The sequence below is a fragment of the Lolium perenne genome, chromosome 4 (genome assembly GCF_019359855.2).
Source record: "Lolium perenne isolate Kyuss_39 chromosome 4, Kyuss_2.0, whole genome shotgun sequence".
Lineage (NCBI taxonomy): Eukaryota > Viridiplantae > Streptophyta > Magnoliopsida > Poales > Poaceae > Lolium > Lolium perenne.
Genome location: NC_067247.2, coordinates 238996620 through 239019461, shown reverse-complemented (window position 1 = coordinate 239019461; position 22842 = coordinate 238996620). Strand labels below are relative to the sequence as shown.

The window sequence follows — 22842 nt, the reverse complement described above, 5'->3', positions numbered from 1 at the left end:
TCTAGCCTATATCTCCCATAGGCTTAGGGTTTTGGTAACTCACGGGCAATCATGCGCCGCCACCTCTACCAAGCACGAGGTCGATCGCAAACCCATGTCATTGTCAACAATCCACTCTTCACTTTCGACCCTGGTCTAGATCGCGATCTCGCGAGAACACTCGATAGCTTCTGCAAGCAATGTGGGTGATCAAGGGGGAGCCATTGCAAGATTTTTAGAACACATGGACGTCCCAAAAACTTGTTCATTACAGCCAGTAACATCAAAAATAGACATACATTTCTATCCGGAGAACAGTGTGAGCTTTCAGTAATTGTAGTACCATTTAGAGAACAAATTACATTGATGGGGCAAGCTCATATACAGAGTGTGAACCAGTCACTGAAGAATGCAAAATATTTCAGTTAAGGGATCTGCATTTCTTCCTTACAGATCAAAAGGGCGCGCATATTGTTCCAACTCCAGATACGCTAACTACTAATATAGGCCAAATATTTCAGCAAAGTTAGATAGATGTGCCAGGCAAGGCACGTGAAGAGGCAACATCCAACTTTCTTCTAAATCCTTGCTTAATCTGAAGGCTAACTACCATCTTAAAGAGGTCCTAGTATCCCATCCTTTTGGATTCCCATGGATCAAAGGGTTTCAAATGAAGCCAAACCTCCATACGGGATTACAAAACCAACCAACCAACTTCAAATCCACATAAGGCACTACTCTACTTCTAAGCGGTCCTTGCTTGGAGTAGAATCAGGGTGGCTCCGAATCAACCTTTGATCCATGATCATGTTTGGAATCTGCAGAAGAAAGCCGGCAGCTCAGCCCAGGATTCTCACCAAATGTGAAAAAGAAGATGATGTCTGCAACGATTCGATACCTTTTCACCGAAGAAAATCTTTGTGTTATTGGCAATTGATTCAATGAACCTCATCTCAAGATATTCAGGGGTAAGTTTTAGTTTGTTAGCCTCTGCTTCCTTTGTAATCCTAGACAGACCAGACCAAATGCATTCAGTTGACAAGTAAAAAAAGCTTGCATGAGCAGGATAAAATGAAGAAACAGTAATGCTCGCCATACCTATAATAGTTTGCATCTGCCAGGGCTCTCTGCTGGGCAAGATACATTTCATTATCAATCTGCTGCTGCCTTTTGGAGCTGTCTTTCTCCGTCAGCATCTGTTGCATAAGGATCTTGCTCACTAATGCATTCTTTTCTGCTTCAGATAGTGCAATCTTCTTCTGAGTTTCTGCCTCCTTCTCTGCAACCTTTTGCCTTTCAATGGCGATCAGAGCCTGCAAAGTGAAGATAGTTTAAGTATACAACAGATATTCTGCAAATCTTAAAAGTTGCAGAAACAAGGAGATGGCATCATTATATCAATACGGCAATGCAAGTAATCATTCCCTGTAAGTACAGAATCATGCAAATCTCAGAATACCATAGAATAATGAGCTGCTCAGAAGCAAAGATGCTGCTATCAGAGATGTGTTTGTATATACTGATCTCATAAATCATCAATGACGGAGAACCGAGGTGACCAGTTGGCAAGAGACACGGATGCGCACCCAAGCCCACCCATGTTCAATGCTCAGCCATCTGCATGGTCTGCTCACGGCTGTCTTAATAAATTATTATGGGTGCCAAGGGCCTGTTAGCCAAGTCTAACAAGAAGGCTTGATGATCTAATAAAGACTTATCTGCCAGGACTTAAAAACATTGATGACAAGCCGCCTACTTTGAGTATGCGCATTCATGATGCTGCTTGTGAAGTTGGCAAAACTTAACATAAGAAACATAAAGGTTGTGATTTTTATTACTCCACAGTTATATGCAACAAGAACAATCCGTTAACAGTCAGATTGATTTCTTTAAAAAAAATCAATCAGAGCCATTAACTAAGTGCACTAACTTAGTAGCCACAATTGCTTACTATTTAACGGAACCCTAATGCATGATATGTATGCTACACAAATAATAGAATCTCAAGCACTCTAAGCATTGTATATAACAGTACAAGATTGTTCGTGTGGACACAAGTATCGCAGATGATTTTGCCACAGGTAGCGTGTATATATACCTTTGTACGTTCCTCCTCCATAAGTTCAAAATTTCTCCTTATATTAACAGGTATGTTCGGCTTTGTAACACGAACACTGATGATTTCAATTCCAGGAGCATAGCGTGTGCAGTCCCTTTGGATAGCATCTTTCATTGTCTCATCAATCTGAAATTTTGGCAGGACAGTGAGCCAGTGATACAGATATAAGGTTCCTATATTGCACAGCTAAATGTAAGAAGGGGAACATATCAGGTGAAATGGGCAAATTACTAAATTTTCTGCTGAACTCAAGATTTCTAGGTAAGATATATATATAACAAATTTCAAGGTCAAAATCAATAATATCTTCGAGAGACAAAGGACACATATACTTAGCCCAATTGTAAAACCACCAAAGCAATTGGTTGTCTTCATTGGGTCTCGCAGGTGTGTTTGAGTTAGATCTCAAAGGTTGCAGAAATATAGAACATGACATGCCCTACCTGGCTACCTCTCAAAACCATTTCACATTTATTAGAGTTCTGCATAGGATTTACAGGGACCATGTAGGAAACAACCAAAAGTGGATTAAATGAAAAGGATTAACCAACCTGATCAAACATGTCAATGTAAACTTGCTGCAAACTGTGGGCACTGCAGAACTGGTTTATCTCATGATGAATTTTGTCATAAATCCATGTCTTGTCATAATGCACACCATAATTGAGTAGGGTGTCATAAACAAAGTCTTTATTTAGACGATTGACAACCTGCAAACCCACCAGTGGATTACCAATTCAGAAACAATCAAATGAACTCCATGGGACAGAGCTATAATTAATAGTAGAAAAGATATTATTATACCTCTATCTTGTCAAAGCTGATCATGACACCACCTTTTGTTCCACAAGGAATACCTTTGACCTGGTTTAGCATAACAAGACACGTAAATATATTTACATGACAAACTAGACTGTTAAAGAAATATAGCGGTCCTTCAGTTCGTACTTCAAAAGTTCGAAACAAGTAGTTATCCAGACAAGCAGACATGATAGGTAATACAATTGGAGTGAAAACATAGCTTCATAAGATTAAGGGAAAACAGGGTCATTCACTTGCCTGGTCTGTTTGGAGTGTAACCTGTATTGGCTCAAACTGGGTGATCAAAGGCAGCTTCAGATGATAACCTAGCAGCAAAGAAAAATATTAGTGAACAGGCACTCGAAACAAAAAAGAGAAGAAACATTCGAACAAATAAGGTACCTGGAGGAGTGATTGTTTTCAAAAGAGCACCTCCTCTCCAGTATACACCAACATGTCCTTCAGGAACTTGATGTACAATGCTGGATGGAGCTGAGAATGAAACCTGCATATAAACCAATACGTGAGATATTTAATGGTGAACTCCAAACAGCATGCTTCAATTAGAGAACCAATGTATGTACTATGCAGATATCCCTCTTCTTAGTGTACTTCAGCCAATACACAATAAGGTAGTCAGGGCCAGTGAACTTACTAAATTTCCTATAGAGCACAATGTGCGTCAGTTGATATAAATAATAGACCAAGCATGTGCATAAGCATACTCAAAAAACATTTTGAACTGGCAGGAGACTAGATATATAAGTAAATCTTGTAAAAGATCATAAAGGCAACTAGACTGTTTTAGGATCAGTCTTCTTTCGTGCTTGCATGGGATTGCAACACATCAGCAAGGACCGAAGCTTTTGACAATTTATCTCAAAAACAGATGACGTTCATTTGATCATTTTAGAATGCTCAACAATAGCAGCAATACAACTCCATTAGAATTTAGAACCTGATGAAAATAGAGTGCTAACTGAAAGTGGCCTTTCTCCGTTGCCTTGACTCCTCTCCTTAGAAGTCACATTTGCAAGTTTTCTATTTTAAGGTAAGGCACAGTAAGAAAGTTGCAGTGCCATATCATCTTTAGATTCCTTTTCACTAAGGTCTGCACTGATGTTCAAATTTAGTTAATCCTACTATATTATTTAGAATTCTCACTTCTCATCAAATGGATGTGCATTACTTCTATTAAAGTAAGGCATGCCTTAAGACTTTATAGACTTTCTCCTTATGATTAATACGGCATAGTCTTACTGATCTAGTGCAAGTAGTCCTTACACTAAACTTTTATGGTTTCAAAAAGTAGACCAGAAAATCAAAGAATACAATTAGTACTGCATAAGCATAATCTTACTGATTTAGGAATACTAGTCCTTTTAGCTAAGTAAATTAACCCAGAACACCTGAACTTTCCTGCTAGCAAATACTTATATGGGTTGTCAAAAGTAGACAGAGGATTGAAGATACCATTGTAATTGAGAGTGATTTTCTCTAGGATAGCACCCTATCCATCTGACCTTTTTTTGCATACCACCACAACTGATGCAAATAAGTAAAATCATTCTATATCCTCTAATACATACTTATGGATAGTACTACATATCCACAATGTTATATCGATTTACTCTTTTGAATGGTGGGCACAATGAACACATAAACCATTCATCGCTATGACTCCATAATGAAGCAAGGAATCCAACCTTCCCTTGGCCATGTCTGCTTGGAGATCCATCATCCATACCAAACATTTGCTCTAAAATTCCACATTACTTCACATGATTACATGCAATCCTATATCCAACAAAAGATCCATGCATTCCTAACCCTCGTAGAAAAATCAAGGAAAGAATAACCATTTGACACTTCTCTGTACCAAAATACCACTGGGCACTTAGAACCATTTTCAGAGGCAAGCAGAAACTACTTTGCTCATACAACTTTTTGGGTGGTATGAACTTTTCACAGGCAAGCTAACTCCTATGGATATATGCAACTCTGTTGCACAAGTTTTTTCAATAATAAACAATATTGAGCTCATTTGACACTTACTAGTTTTGACTTTTATCCAAGTACTTTTCCAGCATTACTACTATCCTTGCACGTTTCTGTTATTTACTGGCAATTTAAGTCAACAGTAATCAGTTATAATAAGAAAAGAATGCTATGTTGTTACAATCTTTCTCAGTCAAAATTGCTTAAATTTCGCAACTGGTGCCACAGACAGTAGCAGGGCATGAAATACAAAGAGTGTGTGTTGAATAAATAAAAACTCAACTAGAGAAAGTATAAAATCAATAGTTTTGTATCGCCCTAGTCAATGTATCAGGTGATGAATGAGAGTTTACTGGAAATTCTAGTTTTCACCGAACCGATAGTTTCGTGAAGTGTGAACATTCTGAAAGAAAGTAGCAGATATGGCCTGGTATTTTCAATGCTGATCAAAATCAATCAATCTGCCAGAGACAGAAAGCAAGGGGATACCTAGCCAAAGAGTGGAAACGCTATTTTGGTGAGCATTTGTATTTCATGTGTCTAGTGAAAGCAGCTGAGTCAGATCTCAAAATTTTGCAGAGATGTAGAACATAACCTACCTAATGTCTCAGTGTTATTTGGGAAGTTTCAGAGACTTCTACACATGATTTTAGGAGAAACTGCACCAATTAGTTTCAGTAGGTAGACTACCCTATGCTTGTGAAATTGCAATCTACTCCATAGTTGACTTGGTAGATTTTGGGACCAACCAAGTATCCCTCACATAAAGTTGGTACTGGGCAGAAGAAAAATGTCTAGAACAACATAGACTATCCAGAAAATTATTCTAGAGTTAAATACTATAATAATGATTAATAAGTAAGTTTCTTCATATTAATGACTAGAAACTGATTTTGGGAATACGATCGTAATAAAGGGCTATAATCTGGTTAGGAAGCACGTAATTAACACAGCCGGCCAATCCCGCGCGGAAGGACAGGACCAATACATCCCACAGGTAGAAAACCCCAGCGCCTGATCCAAGGATGAGCCAATCGGTGGATCAGAGGCGCGCGCACATACAGACGGCGCGACCAAACACTAGTCACCAGAAATTAGAGAAAAAAGAGGAGGGGAAGTGTGGGGTCACCAGGAGGAAGCAGAGGGCGAGGAAGATGATGAGGCCGAGAGCGAGGGGGTCGGAGCCGGGCGGGGGCTGCTGACGGACGCGCGACTGCTGCTGGGACAGCGACGGCGAGGGCGGGGGCGGGCGCTGGCGCGGCGTGGACTCGGCGGTGACGTCCGACATCGGGACCTCGCGATCTCAGGCTAGGGTTTTGGAGTCTGCGATGGGCGGCAGAGCGGGGGTGAGGAAGAAGGCTCTCGGGCTGGTTCGTGCGATGGCGATGTGTGGGTATTGAAGGCAGTTGGTACAGTACAGTACAGTACAGTACAGGGGAGCTGCGGCGTTCCTTCGTGGAACACAAGGAAGGAACGCGCCGTGGTCTCGTGGACGTGGACCTCCAGTTCCTACCTACCAAGGCAGCATCGCAGTTTTTTCCTCCAAGGTGTGTGTTCAATGCTACTTCTACCTCTCATTACCGCAGATAATTTTTTTTTTTGAAAGTAAGATCACATATATTAAGCAGCAGGCCGCCTCATTAAAAACCTTCCAGTCCCCTTCGGTACCCTGGTAAGGAAAAGAGTGCGTAAGAAACCTGCTGCCTCAAGGATTACATAGTGTTCTTACAATCGCTTGCAATCAACTCCCTAATACACTCCGGAGATGAATTGCAGGCTGACCCACTGTAGCCTGACTTAGCTAATTGAGTTAACACATGAGCAGGGCTATTACATAGACGATCTACTTTAGTTACACAAATATCCCTATAAATTTTCAGCAACTCTCTACCTTCAAGGATTAGGGGCCAACTCCTTGAAAGATCAGTATCTCCTGAACCCAGGGCTGGACCGCTCTCAGACAATCCGACTCAAGAACCGCAGATAATTTATTTATGGGTGTAACTGATTTTTAATCAATTAACTTACTTGACATCACGGATGTAGCTCATGACTAGCAGAAATCATAAAGCAAATCTAATGTGCGAGACATTTTTTGGTTGCTTGATTTTACGAATGTGAGTTGTAGGATGAAATCATATTTTCGGTTTTCACCAGTTGGCTCCAACAACATCGTTGTATGAGTGTTGCATTTTTCTTGAAGGCGTTATCCTAATGACCTCAATTGCTACATGAGAGATAGAAACACTGCTTATTTCCAATGCTATAGCGAATCAGATGAGAAGGAAAAAAAGATGATTCATGTCCTTGATGGGCCCGATGCCCTCAAAAACATTTTTTGGAGAGAAGATAGACCTGATATTAGGCTAAATGAGGATTTCTCTCTAGTGAGGTAAAAGTCACTCCTAAGGAGAATACTATGATGGAAAGTAGGTTTTCTCTTGAGGAAGTTAGGGAAGCAGTTTTTGGTTCATATGGTCTTCCTTTCTTCCAATATTGGGATTTTGTTTTTGCAGATTTAATGAATCTGTTTGGTACTTGGTTTGATGACAAGCTAGATATCTTTAGACTCAATTTTTGCTATCGTAACCCTAATTCCAAAAGAAAATGATACTAGATCCATGGAGAAGTTTAGACCTATTAGTTTACTGAATTGCAGCTTTAAAATCTTCTGCAAGGTGTTAACTAATAGACTTCTTTGGTAGACTTATTTCTCTTTGTCATTATGTTTTTATTAAAGGTAGGTTTATTTTATAAAGTGTTGTTACTGCTTACGAAAATGTTCATGAGGTTTATAGTAAGAATCAAGAAGTGCTAGTTTTTGAAACTAATTATCAGAAAGCTTATGATAGAGTCAACCTTGACTTCCTCTATGAAATTCTAGATCTTAGAGGTTTTAGCCATGTGTCGTCCTGGTGTAACAACATATGCCATAAAATAGCTTAAGTTAGGGTCGAATGTGTGCTAGAGGATCCGGGAGAGGGTTTGGTTAACAGGGAAAGAGAGAAAAGAAACCGGTATATATTGACGAACTTGGCCGATGGCCAGAGGTTGAAGATTGTACGGTACATAACCTCACTATTTGCTACTGATCATCTAATCGATCTCTCCTTTTTCTCTATCCCGCGCAGGGGTGTGTCCCCTCTCCTTATATAGGGGAGATGGTGGCTTACAGGGAAGAAACCCTAATGAAATCTTTGATGAGCTAAGCTACTTTATAAAGCTACTTTGGCCCAGCTGACCCCGGTTCCGTCTTTAATCAGGGACTGATGACCTCGTCCGATATCTTTTACATCATCCTCAGCTTTGGTGTCAGGGCTTCGATTAAAGGTGGGGTGCTTCGCTCATCTTGTCCACTAGTCCTTGGTGGAATCTTTGACTGGAGTGCCTACATGCTACAGTGAACCTTTACCGGATCCCCGGTACCTTTACCTCTGTGTTCCGGTATCCTGGTCCTTGGTGGCGCACCTCTCATGCTCCTCGTACTCCGGCATACCCCTCCTGGGATACCGGTTTGTACCAGCTTCACACGTGGCTGAACTTAACCTTTAGAATCCGGATCAATCTTTATTCCGGTTTACAACTTCCATATTATGGCTTATTTGCCATAGTCTTGGCCTACCGGGGGCCATCCTCCCGACATTAGTCCCCGAAGCTGGTATAGTCCGGCGAATTATATCCGACGGGCCATGTCAGGTTCCCACTTCAAACGTACCGGATTAATCCTTCCGGTTTCCATTTAAACGCATCCGGCATTTTGCCGAAGCCACTTTAGTTAACCGAACTCGAATGAGCTCTCCCGGCATCTTTTGCCGGTTTCTTTGCCATTAACTTCACCTCGGCGAGGTCGAGAATAACTCGAAAACTGCGCTCGTCAGTGACATGCGCACTGTGTCTGACGCGCCAGTGTCAGGGGTCAAATCCCTCGTCTCCCGTGCACATTTAATGTGCCGCACCGGATCCTTGTGGCCCTTCGTGTGGCAGCGCCCAGAAGCGCTTGTACCTCGGAGCCACGTGGCGGCCCACCAACCGAAGCGACGTGGGCCGAGCAGTTTTCGGCCTACTAACCTCTTCTCTATTTAAGGGGGCGACGGTTCCTTGTCCCCTTCAAGCACTCATCCTCACCATTGCCAACTTCCTGCGCCCTTTGCCCCTCATGTTCCTCGAGCCGCCACCCGTCGCCAGGTCCGAGTTCTCCGGCGAAGTTCCGCGGGGACGCACTGCGGCGCCCGGGCCCTCTTCCTCGCCAAGTTCGCACTCCATCGTTCTCTTTCCGCTCAGATACGTACAGTCTCTGTCGATCTGCGCCACCGCTTGCCGCCGTCGTCCTCCTCTCCGACGAACTCTTGGCTCGACGCCCTGAGGGACTTCCGCCGCCCATCCCAGGTCAGCACTGCTCATACTTGAACGGATCGTACCGAACAAGAGGGGGGGTGAATGGTGCTACGGCAATTTTTAGTCTTTTTCAAGTTTTATGCAACGGAAGGTAAAGGTGTGACTTTTAGCAATGGGGGTGATCCTACAATGAAGCTAGAGCATGTGCAACAAGTAAAGGAATCAACAAGATAGTAAAAGTAAGGAGCGAGACAACCGGGGGGCGCGAGGCGAGTCGAGGTTTGTTTCCCGCAGTTCCCTCCACTAAAGGAGGTACGTCTGCGTTGAGGAGGTGCTAGTCTCACACAAGAGACTAGGCGGCCACACCACGAAGGAAGGCCTCACCCTCTTCCTCGAGAGAGCTCCACGGAGCTGCTCTCCCTCTTCCACTAAGGCACCGGTCGAGGCGGTGATTCCTTCACAAGGTTGGGGCGAGCTCCACACACACAAGGATGCTCCCAACACCCTATGGAGCTAGTACATCACCAAGCTAGACTCCATAGCTGCTCATCTCCAATGCTCCACCATAGGAACCCATCACCAATGCTCCACCATAGGAACTCCTCCAATGCTCCACCAAGAAACTCTCCAAGGCTCCACCAAAGGAACTCCCCAATGCTCCACCAAAGGAACTCTTCTCCAAGATCCACCAAAGGAACCCTACCACCAAGATTCACTAAGGAATAGCTAGTATTTGTGAAATCTCTCTTGGTAGAACTATAGATCGGGGTCTCCTCCACATATCCTCAAAATTAGGGCAAGATTGGTTGGAGGGGGAAGGAGATCCTCAAGGATTAAGCTCAGCAACAATGGAGGAGAGAGAAGGGGAAGAGATAAAATCGGGTGGGGAAGAAGGGGCCCTTAAATAGGCTCCTCCAAATCCAACCGTTATGTACAGTTTTGGCCTAAGCGGTACTACCGCTTTGGTACAAGCGGTACTACCGCCCTGAGTTTGAAATCCCCCAGATCTGGTCAAACGACACAGAGCGGTACTACCGCCCGCGGTACCGCCCGTGTTACCGCAATAGGGTCCAGACCTTACTGGACTCGAAGCGGTACCAGAGCGGTACCGGAGCGGTACTGCCGTAACGCGTTACGGTACCTCGAGCGGTACTGTGAGCGGTACTACCGCTCGTGAGCGGTACTACCGCCCTAGGTACAGCAGGGGTACCGCAACTCGTTCTGCGGGACAAAATCGGCTCAGAACTCAGAGCGGTACCGAGGGCGGTACCTATAGGTGTAGCGGTACTACCGCTACAGGTACCGGTAGTACCGGCCTGGCTAAAACTGGTTTTCTTCCCTTTTTCTCTCCAACTTTATTACCTCGCTAAACGCACACAAAACCGGAAAACCTATCAACTACGCTTCAGTCTTCTGATCTTGACGCGTCCGGCGAGGTCACCGTGTACTTGCAAATCTAACAATGATACTCAAGGCACACGGTGAGATTACTCAAGTGTTGTCATCAAACACACAAAACTTGGGGTATGAATTTTGCTCTTACAATCTCCCCTTTTTGGTGTTTGATGACAACACAAGAGTTGACAATAACATATGATATTATGATGAGAACATTAGATTTGCAAAAACTAGACGGAGCTCCCCCTACACATGTGCATATCATGAATATGTATTTGAATACAAATACACACGTTATAGAGACATCACTCCCCTTAGTTTTTACAAACCAAGCACATATGCAACATAGATAGATGACATGTTCAAGAGGCATATGTACAACATGGAGGCAACATAAGATCATATGCGGAGATTTGGGTGAAGTTATCATACCATAGCCTTGAGAATACCCAAACTCACAATAGGATGCCTCCATGGAGTTGTTGATGTAGCCAAGAGACAAAATGAGCAACTAGAACCAAACGGCTACAAACAACAACGGTCTCCATCCACCTAGGAACTTCTCCCCCTTTGGCATCGGAACACCAAAAAGGAGGGTAACGAACTAGAGAGATGGAGAAAAAGAACATACAACCAAGCTTGCAAAAATCACGAGAAAACAAGCTTGATCGAGGTTCTTAAAACAAGAAGAAGAAAGCAAAGAAGAAAGACAAAACAAGGTCACGAAGAACCGAAAAACCCTCAAGGAGGGGGTGTTGGTGGCCGAAGCCACCGTGTAAGAGTATAGTAGTTGTGAGGTCGCGTAGATGTATCTAGGACTCACGGACTACAACTCAACATGAAGCTCATAAGTCACTTAATTGACAAATAGCAAATGTTTTGGATTTCTTTATGCATTATGGGGGGAGTGATAGCTCAATGGATTTAAACCGCACTCCCCCTATGTCCATGCGTGCCTTTCAACTAGATATGACAGTAAGATTGGTATGTGCGCACGACGGTCAAGCAAAGTTCGGCGGATCAATGATATTTAGCTCATGCCTCAACTCAATAAAGCGCTTCTCATCCAAGGGCTTCGTGAAGATGTCCGCCAATTGCTCCTTGGTGCCAATATAGGATAGTACAATGTCTCCGCGAGCAATGTGGTCCCGGATGAAGTGGTTCCGTATCTCGATGTGCTTCGTCTTGCCATGATGAACCGGATTGTAGGCGATCTTGATTGCGCTCTCATTGTCACACAAAAGAGGCACCTTGCTATACTCGAGTCCATAGTCCCGCAAGGTTTGCCTCATCCATAAGATTTGAGCACAACTACTCGCCGCGGCAATATACTCGGCTTCCGCGGTGGAGACGGAGACACAATTTTGCTTCTTTGAGGACCAACACACCAAAGATCTTCCAAGAAAGTGACATGCTCCGGAGGTAGACTTCCAATCAATCTTGTTGCCCGCCCAATCGGAGTCGGTGAAACCAACCAATGCAAAGTCCGTGTCCCTTGGGTACCATAGTCCGAAGTGTGGGGTATCAACTAAATATCGAAAGATCCTCTTGACCGCCACAAGGTGGCTTTCCTTTGGACTTGCTTGAAACCGTGCACACATACCAACGCTCAACATGATATCCGGGCGAGAGGCACAAAGGTAGAGAAGCGAACCTATCATCGAACGGTAGAGCTTGGTATCCACCACCTTGTCGCCTTCGTCAAGAGTGAGTTGACACTTGAGTTGCATCGGAGTTCCGATCCCCTTGGCGTCCTTCATATCAAAGCGTTTGAGCATGTCTTGGAGGTACTTTGCTTGATTGATGAAGGTGCCTTGTCGCATTTGCTTGATCTCGAACCCGAGGAAGTACTTGAGTTCACCCATCATTGACATCTCAAACCTATTGGTCATCAACATAGCAAACTCATCGTTGAATTTTATGTTAGTAGAGCCAAATATGATGTCATCTACATAGAGTTGGCATACGAAAAGCTCCCCATTGACCTTCTTAGTAAAAAGAGTGGGATCGATTTTCCCCACTTGGAAACCACGGTCTTCAAGCAACTCCTTGAGATGCTCATACCAAGCTCTAGGAGCTTGTTTGAGACCATATAGGGCCTTTTTGAGCTTGAAGACATGGTCCGGAAAATGGGGATCCTCGAACCCCGGGGGTTGCTTCACATACACTTCCTCATGTAGAGGACCATTAAGAAAAGCACTCTTAACATCCATTTGTTGCAACTTGAAGCCATGATGTGAGGCAAAGGCCAAAAGGATACGGATGGACTCGAGCCTTGCAACGGGTGCAAAGGTTTCACCAAAGTCCACGCCTTCGACTTGAGAATAGCCTTGTGCCACCAATCTTGCTTTGTTGCGGATGACCGTGCCACTTTCATCTTGCTTGTTCTTGAAGATCCACTTGGTGCCGATAACATTGCGGCAATGATCGGGTCGCTTCATGAGAGTCCATACATCATTCCTCTTGAAGTTGTTGAGTTCCTCTTGCATAGCATTCAACCAATCGGGATCTTGAAGAGCATCATCAACTTTGAGTGGTTCCACTCTAGAGACAAAGGCATGGTGTGCACGAAAGTTTGCAAGTTGCCTCCGAGTGGTGACGTTCCTCTTTATATCACCAATGATGTTTTGCAAGGAATGATACTTGAGACGCAAGTGTCTTGTAGTAGGATCTTCACGGCGAGTGTCGGCTTGAGGAGATGGTTCTTGAGAGTCCTCTTGGCCTTCATCACGGTTTAGGTCCTCGCCTTGACCTCCATTGTTGTTGAAAGTGGCAACCTTGTCATGAGATCCGGACGGCTCGGGGGAATAGGGAGTATCATTGTCCATGAAGATTGTCCTCGAACCATGCGGAGAAGAACTTGAAGCTTGACCTTGGTCACTTGATGTTGGGTGTTGAAGTAGACGAGCTTGCGGTGTACGTTGTTCTTGACCTATTTGAGGCGAACTTGGACTTGATTGTTGTTGTAGATGTTGAGTTTGAGGTTGAACTTGAGGTTGTTGTAGCGGTTGGCTTGCATTTGTTATATCAACGGAAGAAGCTTGGCCTTGTGGTGTAGATGGCTCCACTTGGGTGGAACTTGGTCCTTCCCCGGTACTCATAGAAGGTAGCGTTTGAGGTAGGCGGATGCCCACACCCATCCTTCCTATGGTATCCGGGGGAATTGCATCTCCTTTCTCACAAGAAGCACTTCGCTCCTCCAAAGATCTATCATCTTCGTTGAACGTCACATCACAAGATTCTACAACACGTCCACTTGACTTTTTGAAGACTCTATAGGCGTGAGAGTCCGTAGCATAGCCAACGAAAATTCCTTCTTGAGCTCTTGAATCAAACTTGGATAGGCGTGTGTCCTTAACAAGTATGTAGCATTTGCATCCGAAGACCTTGAAGTATGACACATTAGGCTCTCATATGGTGTCTTCTCAAGACCTTTGCGGAAGTAGAGGCGATTAGTAGCATGGCAAGTGGTAGAGATAGCTTCCGCCCAAAAATTGTAGTTGGACTTATATTCCATCATCATGGTTCGAGCGGCTTCGATCAAGGTTCGATTCTTCCTTTCGGCGACCCCATTTTGTTGGGGAGTATATGGCGTGGAGTATTGGTGTTCGATTCCTTCCTCGCCGAGGAATTCATCCAATGTGTATTTCTTGAACTCCGTTCCATTGTCGCTCCTTATTGCAAGAATCTTGTTGTCGTACTTGCGTTGAACTTGGTTGGCGAACTCCATCATGGTCCGTTGAGTCTCACTCTTTTACTTGAAGAAGAATACCCAACAATAGCGTGAATAGTCATCAACGATGACGAGGCAATACTTCTTTCCTCCAAGACTTTCATGACATGGTGGACCAAAGAGATCAACATGTAGGAGCTCCAAGCATCTTGTGGTAGAGATAATAGTCTTGGCCTTGTGAGGAGCTCCATGCATCTTTCCTTGTACGCAAGCCCTACAAACACGATCCTTGCAAAAGAGACATCTTCTTTTAGTCCGAGAATGTGGCCACCCTTGTGAAGACTTTGCAAAGTCCTCATGTTGACATGGGCTAGTCGGCGATGCCATAACCAACCCTTGTCACCTTTGGCGAATAGGCAAAGAGCGGAAGACGTTGTCTTTCCGGAGAAATCAACAACATACAAACCGTTCTCTACATATCCAACAAAAGCTACATTGAGTGTCTTGCTCCACAAGAGGACCACCATGTGTTCATCAAAGAATGTGCATAATCCCATACAAGCAATTTGATGAACGGAGAGTAAGTTGTAACCAAGGGTCTCGACAAGGAGGACATTCACAAGTGAGATGTCGGGTGTTACCACCACCTTGCCAAGACCCAATACCTTAGAGCATGTGTTGTCGCCATATGAAACGGTAGAGAGAGAAGGCCCGAGGTCGACAACAATATCCTTGCTTCCGGTCATATGACTTGTGGCTCCACTATCAACCACCCATTTAGCGCCACCGGAAGCATAGTCCTACAAGGAATCAAGTCTTGGATTTAGGTACCCATTTTTCAATGGGTCCTAGCATGTTAGTAACAAGGGGCTTGGGAACCCAAATAGTCCAATCGACATTGTCCTTTTGAGGACCAATAAAGCGAGCACGAATATGTCCATAGTAATCAACAAAAAGAACATGAGAAGGGTTGTTAGAGCCGGCGAAACCCGTCGAGGTAGAGTTGGGTACTCCATCCCTCCTTGAGCTAGCATTGCTCCCTTCACGGTTGGTCTCCATGTTCTTCTTGGTCCTCCTCTTCCTTTTCCTCTTTGGCTTGGTATCCACTCCTCCTTCATTGCTTAAGCCCTCTTTGGCTCCATCTTTTGCTTCAATGATTCCTTCCAAGTACTTGGCTTGAACTTGGAGTCTATCAACCTTGGCCTTCAAGCGATTGACTTCATCTTCATGCTCCGGATGTGGATGGCAAATATCAAACACTTGGACCTCCTTTGCCTTGTTCACCCGGAAGTGTTCCATCAAAGCTTCTTCTTGGAGAGCGTTCAACTTCATGAGCAAGCGCTTGTCATTTTCCATCTTGGCAATGTCGCACTCATGAGTGCAACATGCGCGGTCCTTGCTCAAGGGAAAGTATTCCTTCAATGTTTCTTCTTTCATGGAGTTGATCTCCATGAGCTTGACTTCCCTTCTCTTCAAGGTGGCAATTTGCTCCTCATGATCACAACATGTATCCTTTTCCTTGCTCATACGAAGACACTCCTCCAACGACTCTTCTTGCTTGCTACTCAAACTCAATAGCTTGGCCTTGGTGATCTCAAGAGCGGCAATTTCTTCTTCATGGTTGCAACACGAGGTCTTCTCCTTGAACAAGCGATAGTACTCATCCAAGGTTTCTTCTTGAAGAGCATTGACTTCCAAGAGGAGGGCATTGTGCCTCCTCAAGGAAGTAACTTGATCCACAAGCTCATCATGGGAAGAATCGGGGTCTTCATCGTCTTTTGCTTTGTTGGCTTCCTCGAGCAAGAGCATCTTCTTCTTGAGGTCACCAACCAACTCAAGAGCATGGTCTCGATCCTTGGTGAGACGTGAAACAATAGCTTCATTCTTGTCCTCAAGCACAATGACACTAGCTTCAAGAGACATACGAAGGTTCCTTTCATCATCAAGCTCCTCCTTGAGATTGGCAAGCTCATAGGCCGCTTCCCTCTCCAACTTCTCCCTCTTCTCGATAAGATCTTGTGCCGCACCAAGTTGGGCTAAGAGAGCCCCAACATGAATCTTGGTGTCCCCCTTCATGTTAGTGAGAAAAGAATCCAAGGAATCCAAACCCATAATCTCACGTTTAACGGTGAGACTAGTGGCATCATCAATATATGAGGCATTAGTAGAGGATGATGGTTTGGAAGGGGATTTTACCTCCATGGATACCTTTGCCATGAGACACCGTGCATTGTTGGCGGCGAGGTTCTCATTTGGAGAGTCGAAGAGGGAGGTAGAGGGAGTGGTAATGGCGATGGTGGCCACTCCCTCTCCTTCATTGTTGGAGTGCTTGTCCTCATGCTCCCCATCTTCATCGGAGGTATACTCTTCACGGATGATGAAGGCTCTAGGCTTCTTGTTGGAGGAGACCTTGTCGTCATCGGACCTTGGGGAGAACTTGGAGAATCCTTTGGAGTGTGGCTTGTACCTATCCTTTGGGATAAGCCTTACACCATGATCTTCTCTTCTCTCAAACGTACAATCCGCGACAAAATGATTCTTGTCGCCACAATTGTAGCATGTTCTTCCCCTTGTCCTTTCTCTTGGGCTCTTGGAGGGTCTTCTTGGAGAATCACGTGATCTTCTTGGTCTTGTGCTTGGTGACATGTTTCCATCCCAAAACTTCTTGGCGGCGAGAGCCATGTGCTCATGGTAGTTGAACTTGAGATCATCTGAACCCCACTCAACGGGATCCTCATCACTTTCACTAGCCTCATGCACCCTCATCTTCAATGCGAGGTTGGGCTTGCGGGAGTTGTGGGCGCGAGCAACAAGATCCTCCGCATTCTTCTTGGAGATGTCCAAAGCGATGACTGATACGTCCAATTTGCATCACTATTTTATATCATAATTTGCTGCTATTCATTGATATATTTCATATTTGGACATAATACTTATGTTATTTCATCTATTTTGCATGTTTCATGATTATTGGAGGATCGAGCACCGGAGCCAGGATTCTGCTGGAAAAAGCACCGTCCGAATGCAATATTTCGGAAGATCAACAGTTGACGGAAATTATACCAAAAATCCTATTTTTCCAGATGACGAAGGGAGCCAGAAGGGGGAGCTGAGGGGACCCGAGGTGGGCCCACCCCATAGGCCGGCGCGGCCCAGGGCCTGGCCGCGCAGCCCAGTGAGGAGGGGGGCCCACAGCCCCTCTCGCCTCCTTTTCTTCGCGAAATCCTTCGTCCCGAAGACCTAAGCTCCAGAAGGTACCTCACGAAGAGTTACAGCCGCCTCTGCGGGGCGGAGAGCACCAGAGAGAAAAGAGCTCTCCGGCGGGCTGAGATCCGCCGGGGAAATTCCCTCCGGGAGGGGGAAATTGACGCCATCGCCACCGTCATCGAGCTGGACATCATCTCCATCACCATCATCATCATCTCCACCATCATCACCGCCGTCTCCACCGCTGGACATCGTCACCGCCGTAGCAATTTGGGTTTGATCTTGATTGTTTGATAGGGGAAACTCTCCCGGTATTGATTTCTACTTGTTATTGATGCTATTGAGTGAAACCGTTGAACCAAGGTTTATGTTCAGATTGTTATTCATCATCATATCACCTCTGATCATGTTCCATATGATGTCTCGTGAGTAGTTCGTTTAGTTCTTGAGGACATGGGTGAAGTCTAAATGTTAGTAGTGAAGTATGGTTGAGTAATATTCAATGTTATGATATTTAAGTTGTGGTGTTATTCTTCTAGTGGTGTCGTGTGAACGTCGACTACACGACACTTCACCTTTATGGGCCTAGGGGAATGCATCTTGTACTCGTTTGCCAATTGCGGGGTTGCCGGAGTGACAGAAACCTAAATCCCTGTTGGTATATCGATGCAGGAGGGATAGCAGGATCTCAGAGTTTAAGGCTGTGGTTAGATTTATCTTAATTACTTTCTTGTAGTTACGGATGCTTGCAAGGGGTATAATCACAAGTATGTATTAGTCCTAGGAAGGGCGGTACATTAGCATAGGTTCACCCACACAACACTTATCAAAACAATGAAGATTAATTAGCCGTATGTAGCGAAAGCACTAGACTAAAATCCCGTGTGTCCTCGAGAACGTTTGGTCATTATAAGTAAACAAACCGGCTTGTCCTTTGTGCTAAAAAGGATTGGGCCACTCGCTGCAATTGTTACTCTCGCACTTTACTTACTCGTACTTTATTCACCTGTTACATCAAAACCCCCTGAATACTTGTCTGTGAGCATTTACAGTGGATCCTTCATCGAAACTGCTTGTCAACACCTTCTGCTCCTTGTTGGGTTCGACACTCTTACTTATCGAAGATACTACGATACACCCCCTATACTTGTGGGTCATCAATGACTTCACTGAGAACTTCATCGGATGTCATAGCACGGAAAGAGGCGTTTTGGCGGATGGCCGTCAACTTGACTTCCTCATAAGGGAGGAGAGCGTTGTAGAACTTGCGCTTGACCCAGTGGTCATCCACGAACGTTGCTCCAAGATCTTGCATTTGTACGGCAAGAACGATGAGGCGCCGATACATCTCTTCGGGGGTCTCTCCTTCAATCATGACGAAATTGTCGGCCATGTTGTTCACTTCATCAAAACGAGAGCTTTGGATGCTTGCATTGCCGAGGAAGAGCTTCTCAAGTTTGTCCCATGCTTCCTTGGCGGTCTTGATCGAGCGAATATGAGCGCGGTCCTTGGGGGAGATGGCCATATGAATCATGTTGATGGCGGTGGCGTTGAGTTGGTCATCCACCACATCTCTTCTTGTCATCTTCTTGGGATCTCGTGGTGAATAGCCCTCCTCAATGATACGCCAAAGCTCGGTAGAAGCGCTGCGCACATGTGAACGCATTAAGAATTGCCAATTCTCAAAGTTGCTTGACTCGAGTAACGGTGGAGAACCATGTGACAAGATATGCGGCATCGGTATCGGAACGTTGATGGTGTAATCATTTGGTGGTGGAACCGCATGATAACCCCCTTGACGTTCCGCTACCAGTGTGTCATCATCCTTCCCTTTTGATGAAGTGCCGGTATCCCCAACCCCTTCCTTTTGTGAATGTTTTGTTGCTTCCGCGACAAAATCAACAAGAGGAAGGGTGTTAGCTTTTGGTGGCGGAACCTCGGCACTTGCTATTGGTGGAGGGTTTGGTTTTTGAACCACCAACTCCATCATCATCGCCTTCATTTGGGCAACGATGGATGACTCCAATTTCTTGAGGTCATCCAACGTAGCCGTAGTGCTATCGATGGGAGATGATGGAGCGGGTGGCTCAAGAGAAGGTGACCCATTCACAACCGTCTCTTGTTCGGCCATTTCTTAGGCGGTAAAGCCCGAGCAAGAAAACCTTGCTCTGATACCACTTGAACGGATCGTAGCGAACAAGAGGGGGGGTGAATGGCGCTACGACAATTTTTAGTCTTTTTCAAGTTTTATGCAACGGAAGGTAAAGGTGTGACTTTTAGCAATGGGGGTGATCCTACAATGAAGCTAGAGCATGTGCAACAAGTAAAGGAATCAACAAGATAGTAAAAGTAAGGAGCGAGACAACCGGGGGGGGGGGGGCGAGGCGAGTCGAGGTTTGTTTCCCGCAGTTCCCTCCACTAAAGGAGGTACGTCTGCGTTGAGGAGGTGCTAGTCTCACACAAGAGACTAGGCGGCCACACCACGAAGGAAGGCCTCACCCTCTTCCTCAAGAGAGCTCCACGGAGGTGCTCTCCCTCTTCCACTAAGGCACCGGTCGAGGCGGTGATTCCTTCACAAGGTTGGGGCGAGCTCCACACACACAAGGATGCTCCCAACACCCTATGGAGCTAGTACATCACCAAGCTAGACTCCATAGCTGCTCATCTCCAATGCTCCACCATAGGAACCCATCACCAATGCTCCACCATAGGAACTCCTCCAATGCTCCACCAAGAAACTCTCCAAGGCTCCACCAAAGGAACTCCCCAATGCTCCACCAAAGGAACTCTTCTCCAAGATCCACCAAAGGAACCCTACCACCAAGATCCACTAAGGAATAGCTAGTATTTGTGAAATCTCTCTTGGTAGAACTATAGATCGGGGTCTCCTCCACCTATCCTCAAAATTATGGCAAGATTGGTTGGAGGGGGAAGGAGATCCTCAAGGATTAAGCTCAACAACAATGGAGGAGAGAGAAAGGGAAGAGATAAAATCGGGTGGGGAAGAAGGGGCCCTTAAATAGGCTCCTCCAAATCCAACCGTTATGTCCAGTTTTGGCCTAAGCGGTACTACCGCTTTGGTACAAGCGGTACTACCGCCCTGAGTTTGAAATCCCCCAGATCTGGTCAAACGACACAGAGCGGTACTACCGCCCGCGGTACCGCCTGTGGTACCGCAATAGGGTCCAGACCTTACTGGACTCGAAGCGGTACCAGAGCGATACCGGAGCGGTACTGCCGTAACGCGTTACGGTACCTCGAGCGGTACCGTGAGCGGTACTACCGCTCTTGAGCGGTACTACCGCCCTAGGTACAGCAGGGGTACCGCAACTCGTTCTGCGGGACAAAATCGGCTCAGAACTCAGAGCGGTACTGAGGGCGGTACCTATAGGGATAGCGGTACTACCGCTACAGGTACCGGTAGTACCGGCCTGGCTAAAACTGGTTTTCTTCCCTTTTTCTCTCCAACTTTGTTACCTCGCTAAACGCACACAAAGCCGGAAAACCTATCAACTACGCTTCAGTCTTCTGATCTTGACGCGTCCGGCGAGGTCACCGTGTACTTGCAAATCTAACAATGATACTCAAGGCACACGGTGAGATTACTCAAGTGTTGTCATCAAACACACAAAACTTGGGGTATGAATTTTGCTCTTACAATACTGCTTCTCTTCCCTTCTCACTGTTCTTCGCAGGTGCGGTAGATGTATTTACCTCCTCTTTATTTTCTTTTTCTCTTATGCATAGATCTTCACGGGAAGGTAGATCCGGAGAAAGTTGTTTATAGGTAGTTTCAACAGTTAGGGATAATGTCGTCTGAGTAATCCGGCGGGCAGCTTTCCGGTAACACATTGTTTATCAAATCCCCCGAGATCTCTTTGGGCGAGGAGCAATCCATAGCACAAGAATTCGACGGGCTCGAGGAGGATCTCGCCCGGATGGATGAAGAATCCGGTGGGTCGGATGAAGAAACCGGCGGGCGAGGGAAAGAAGCCAGCAGCTCGGGCCAAGCTGCCGGTGTAAATCTTACCGCTTACACCCGCGGGGCTTGGAAAGGATCAGATGTCAGCCAAGCCAAAATTGATAGGTTGTACCGGTCCCGCGGAATACCGGAAGATGTGTTCTGCCGGATTCCCGGCAAGGAGCTGGAGCCTGCGCCTGAGCCAGGCGAGATCGTAGTCTTCGCCGCCCATTTTGAGCGCGGCTTTGGTCTACCGGCGTCGGACTTCTTCCGGCGCCTTCTTGACTTTTACCAACTTCAACCCCACCACCTTCCGGCTAACGCTATCTTTTATCTTTCTTCCTTTGTTTCTTTTATGGAAGGTTTTGTCGGTCTGCTTCCTACCGTCGAAACCTTTGCTCGCTTCTATAACCTCCGGATCAACTCGATCCAGGATAAGAAGCTTCCGAACCCCAAACCCATCGTTCAGTGCGGGGCGTGCATAGTTACGCCCCGCTAGGGAAGCCCCTTCTACAAGTTCTCCGGCCTGGAATCTTGTCGGGCCTGGCAAGAGACTTTCTTTTATGTGAGGAACTCTGGCTCCTCAGATTTTATCAATCTTCCGGCTTATGTTCCCGGCTCACCCTCCCGGACCAATTGGCGATTCAATCCCAAGGAGGGCCACGTGGAAACTAACCGGATAGTCTGGTACATAAAGGAGCTCAACGAGACCACCGGCATCTGCTCCGATGAAATAGTGCGCGCGTTCGTCTCGCGCTGGGTTCTGCCCTTGCAGCGTCGCGCGCATAAAATGAGCCAAATGAGCGGTCGGAAGGATCCCACAAGGATTACGACTTTCGGCCTGAGCAAAACTGACGTGGTCCTCAAAGCCAGGCAGATTTGCAAGACTAAGATGCTGGCGAACTGGAAGTGGGGCCTGCAACCCTTCAGCCGCAAACGCCCCCCTACGTCCCAAGTAAGACCTTGGGGCATCCGGAATATTGTTTCCAGTATGCTAAAAACTGTAATTCTAACTTGGTGTTTCCTTGTGTAGCGGAGATTTCCTCGCATCCTTGCCGAGGAACCGGAATCCTTTACACCCAAGTGTCTTTACTCAGGCGAGGATCCGGACCCATACGTAGTTGGGAACATTCACAAGATGGGCCCGACGCAATCCCGCCGCCCCGGTAACCCCTCTGCTTCTGGTCCTTCCAAAACCGGGGCTGCCGGTTCCGGCAGTGGGGACGATGATTGCGTTGTCCTTGAGGTATTTGACTCACTTTCTTTATATTTGTTTCTTCGTGACACCGGTTTCAGCTGACCGGGAACCCCAGGTCTTGGAGCATGTGACTCCCATCGTTGTCGAGGTTGGGGATCCGCTGGCTCCACGAG

The 22842-nt window shown here is 45.9% G+C and overlaps 1 protein-coding gene across 1 annotated transcript; it reads right to left on the bottom strand.

Annotated features, from left to right (window-relative positions):
- Positions 1 to 257: 257 nt before the first annotated feature.
- On the bottom strand, positions 258 to 6310 carry LOC127332508 (uncharacterized). Its single transcript, XM_051358809.2, has 9 exons — positions 6027 to 6310; positions 3302 to 3404; positions 3158 to 3225; positions 2903 to 2962; positions 2650 to 2808; positions 2078 to 2224; positions 1078 to 1292; positions 878 to 986; positions 258 to 797 (listed from the first exon to the last, which is right to left on the bottom strand). Exons 1-9 carry the CDS (start codon positions 6183 to 6185, stop codon positions 714 to 716), a joined length of 1104 nt encoding a protein of 367 aa, XP_051214769.1. The 5' UTR covers positions 6186 to 6310; the 3' UTR covers positions 258 to 713.
- Positions 6311 to 22842: the final 16532 nt, after the last annotated feature.

What these genes read in the sequence shown, in the direction of transcription:
- LOC127332508 (XM_051358809.2), bottom strand. Translation starts at nt 6,185, where the DNA reads ATGTCGGACGTCACCGCCGAGTCCACGCCGCGCCAGCGCCCGCCCCCG. An exon ending in GAAAACAATCACTCCTCCAG is followed by an intron (nt 3,226 to 3,301) that starts GTACCTTATTTG and finishes CTTTGCTGCTAG; the next exon opens with GTTATCATCTGAAGCTGCCT. An exon ending in AGATTTTCTTCGGTGAAAAG is followed by an intron (nt 798 to 877) that starts GTATCGAATCGT and finishes TTTCTTCTGCAG; the next exon opens with ATTCCAAACATGATCATGGA.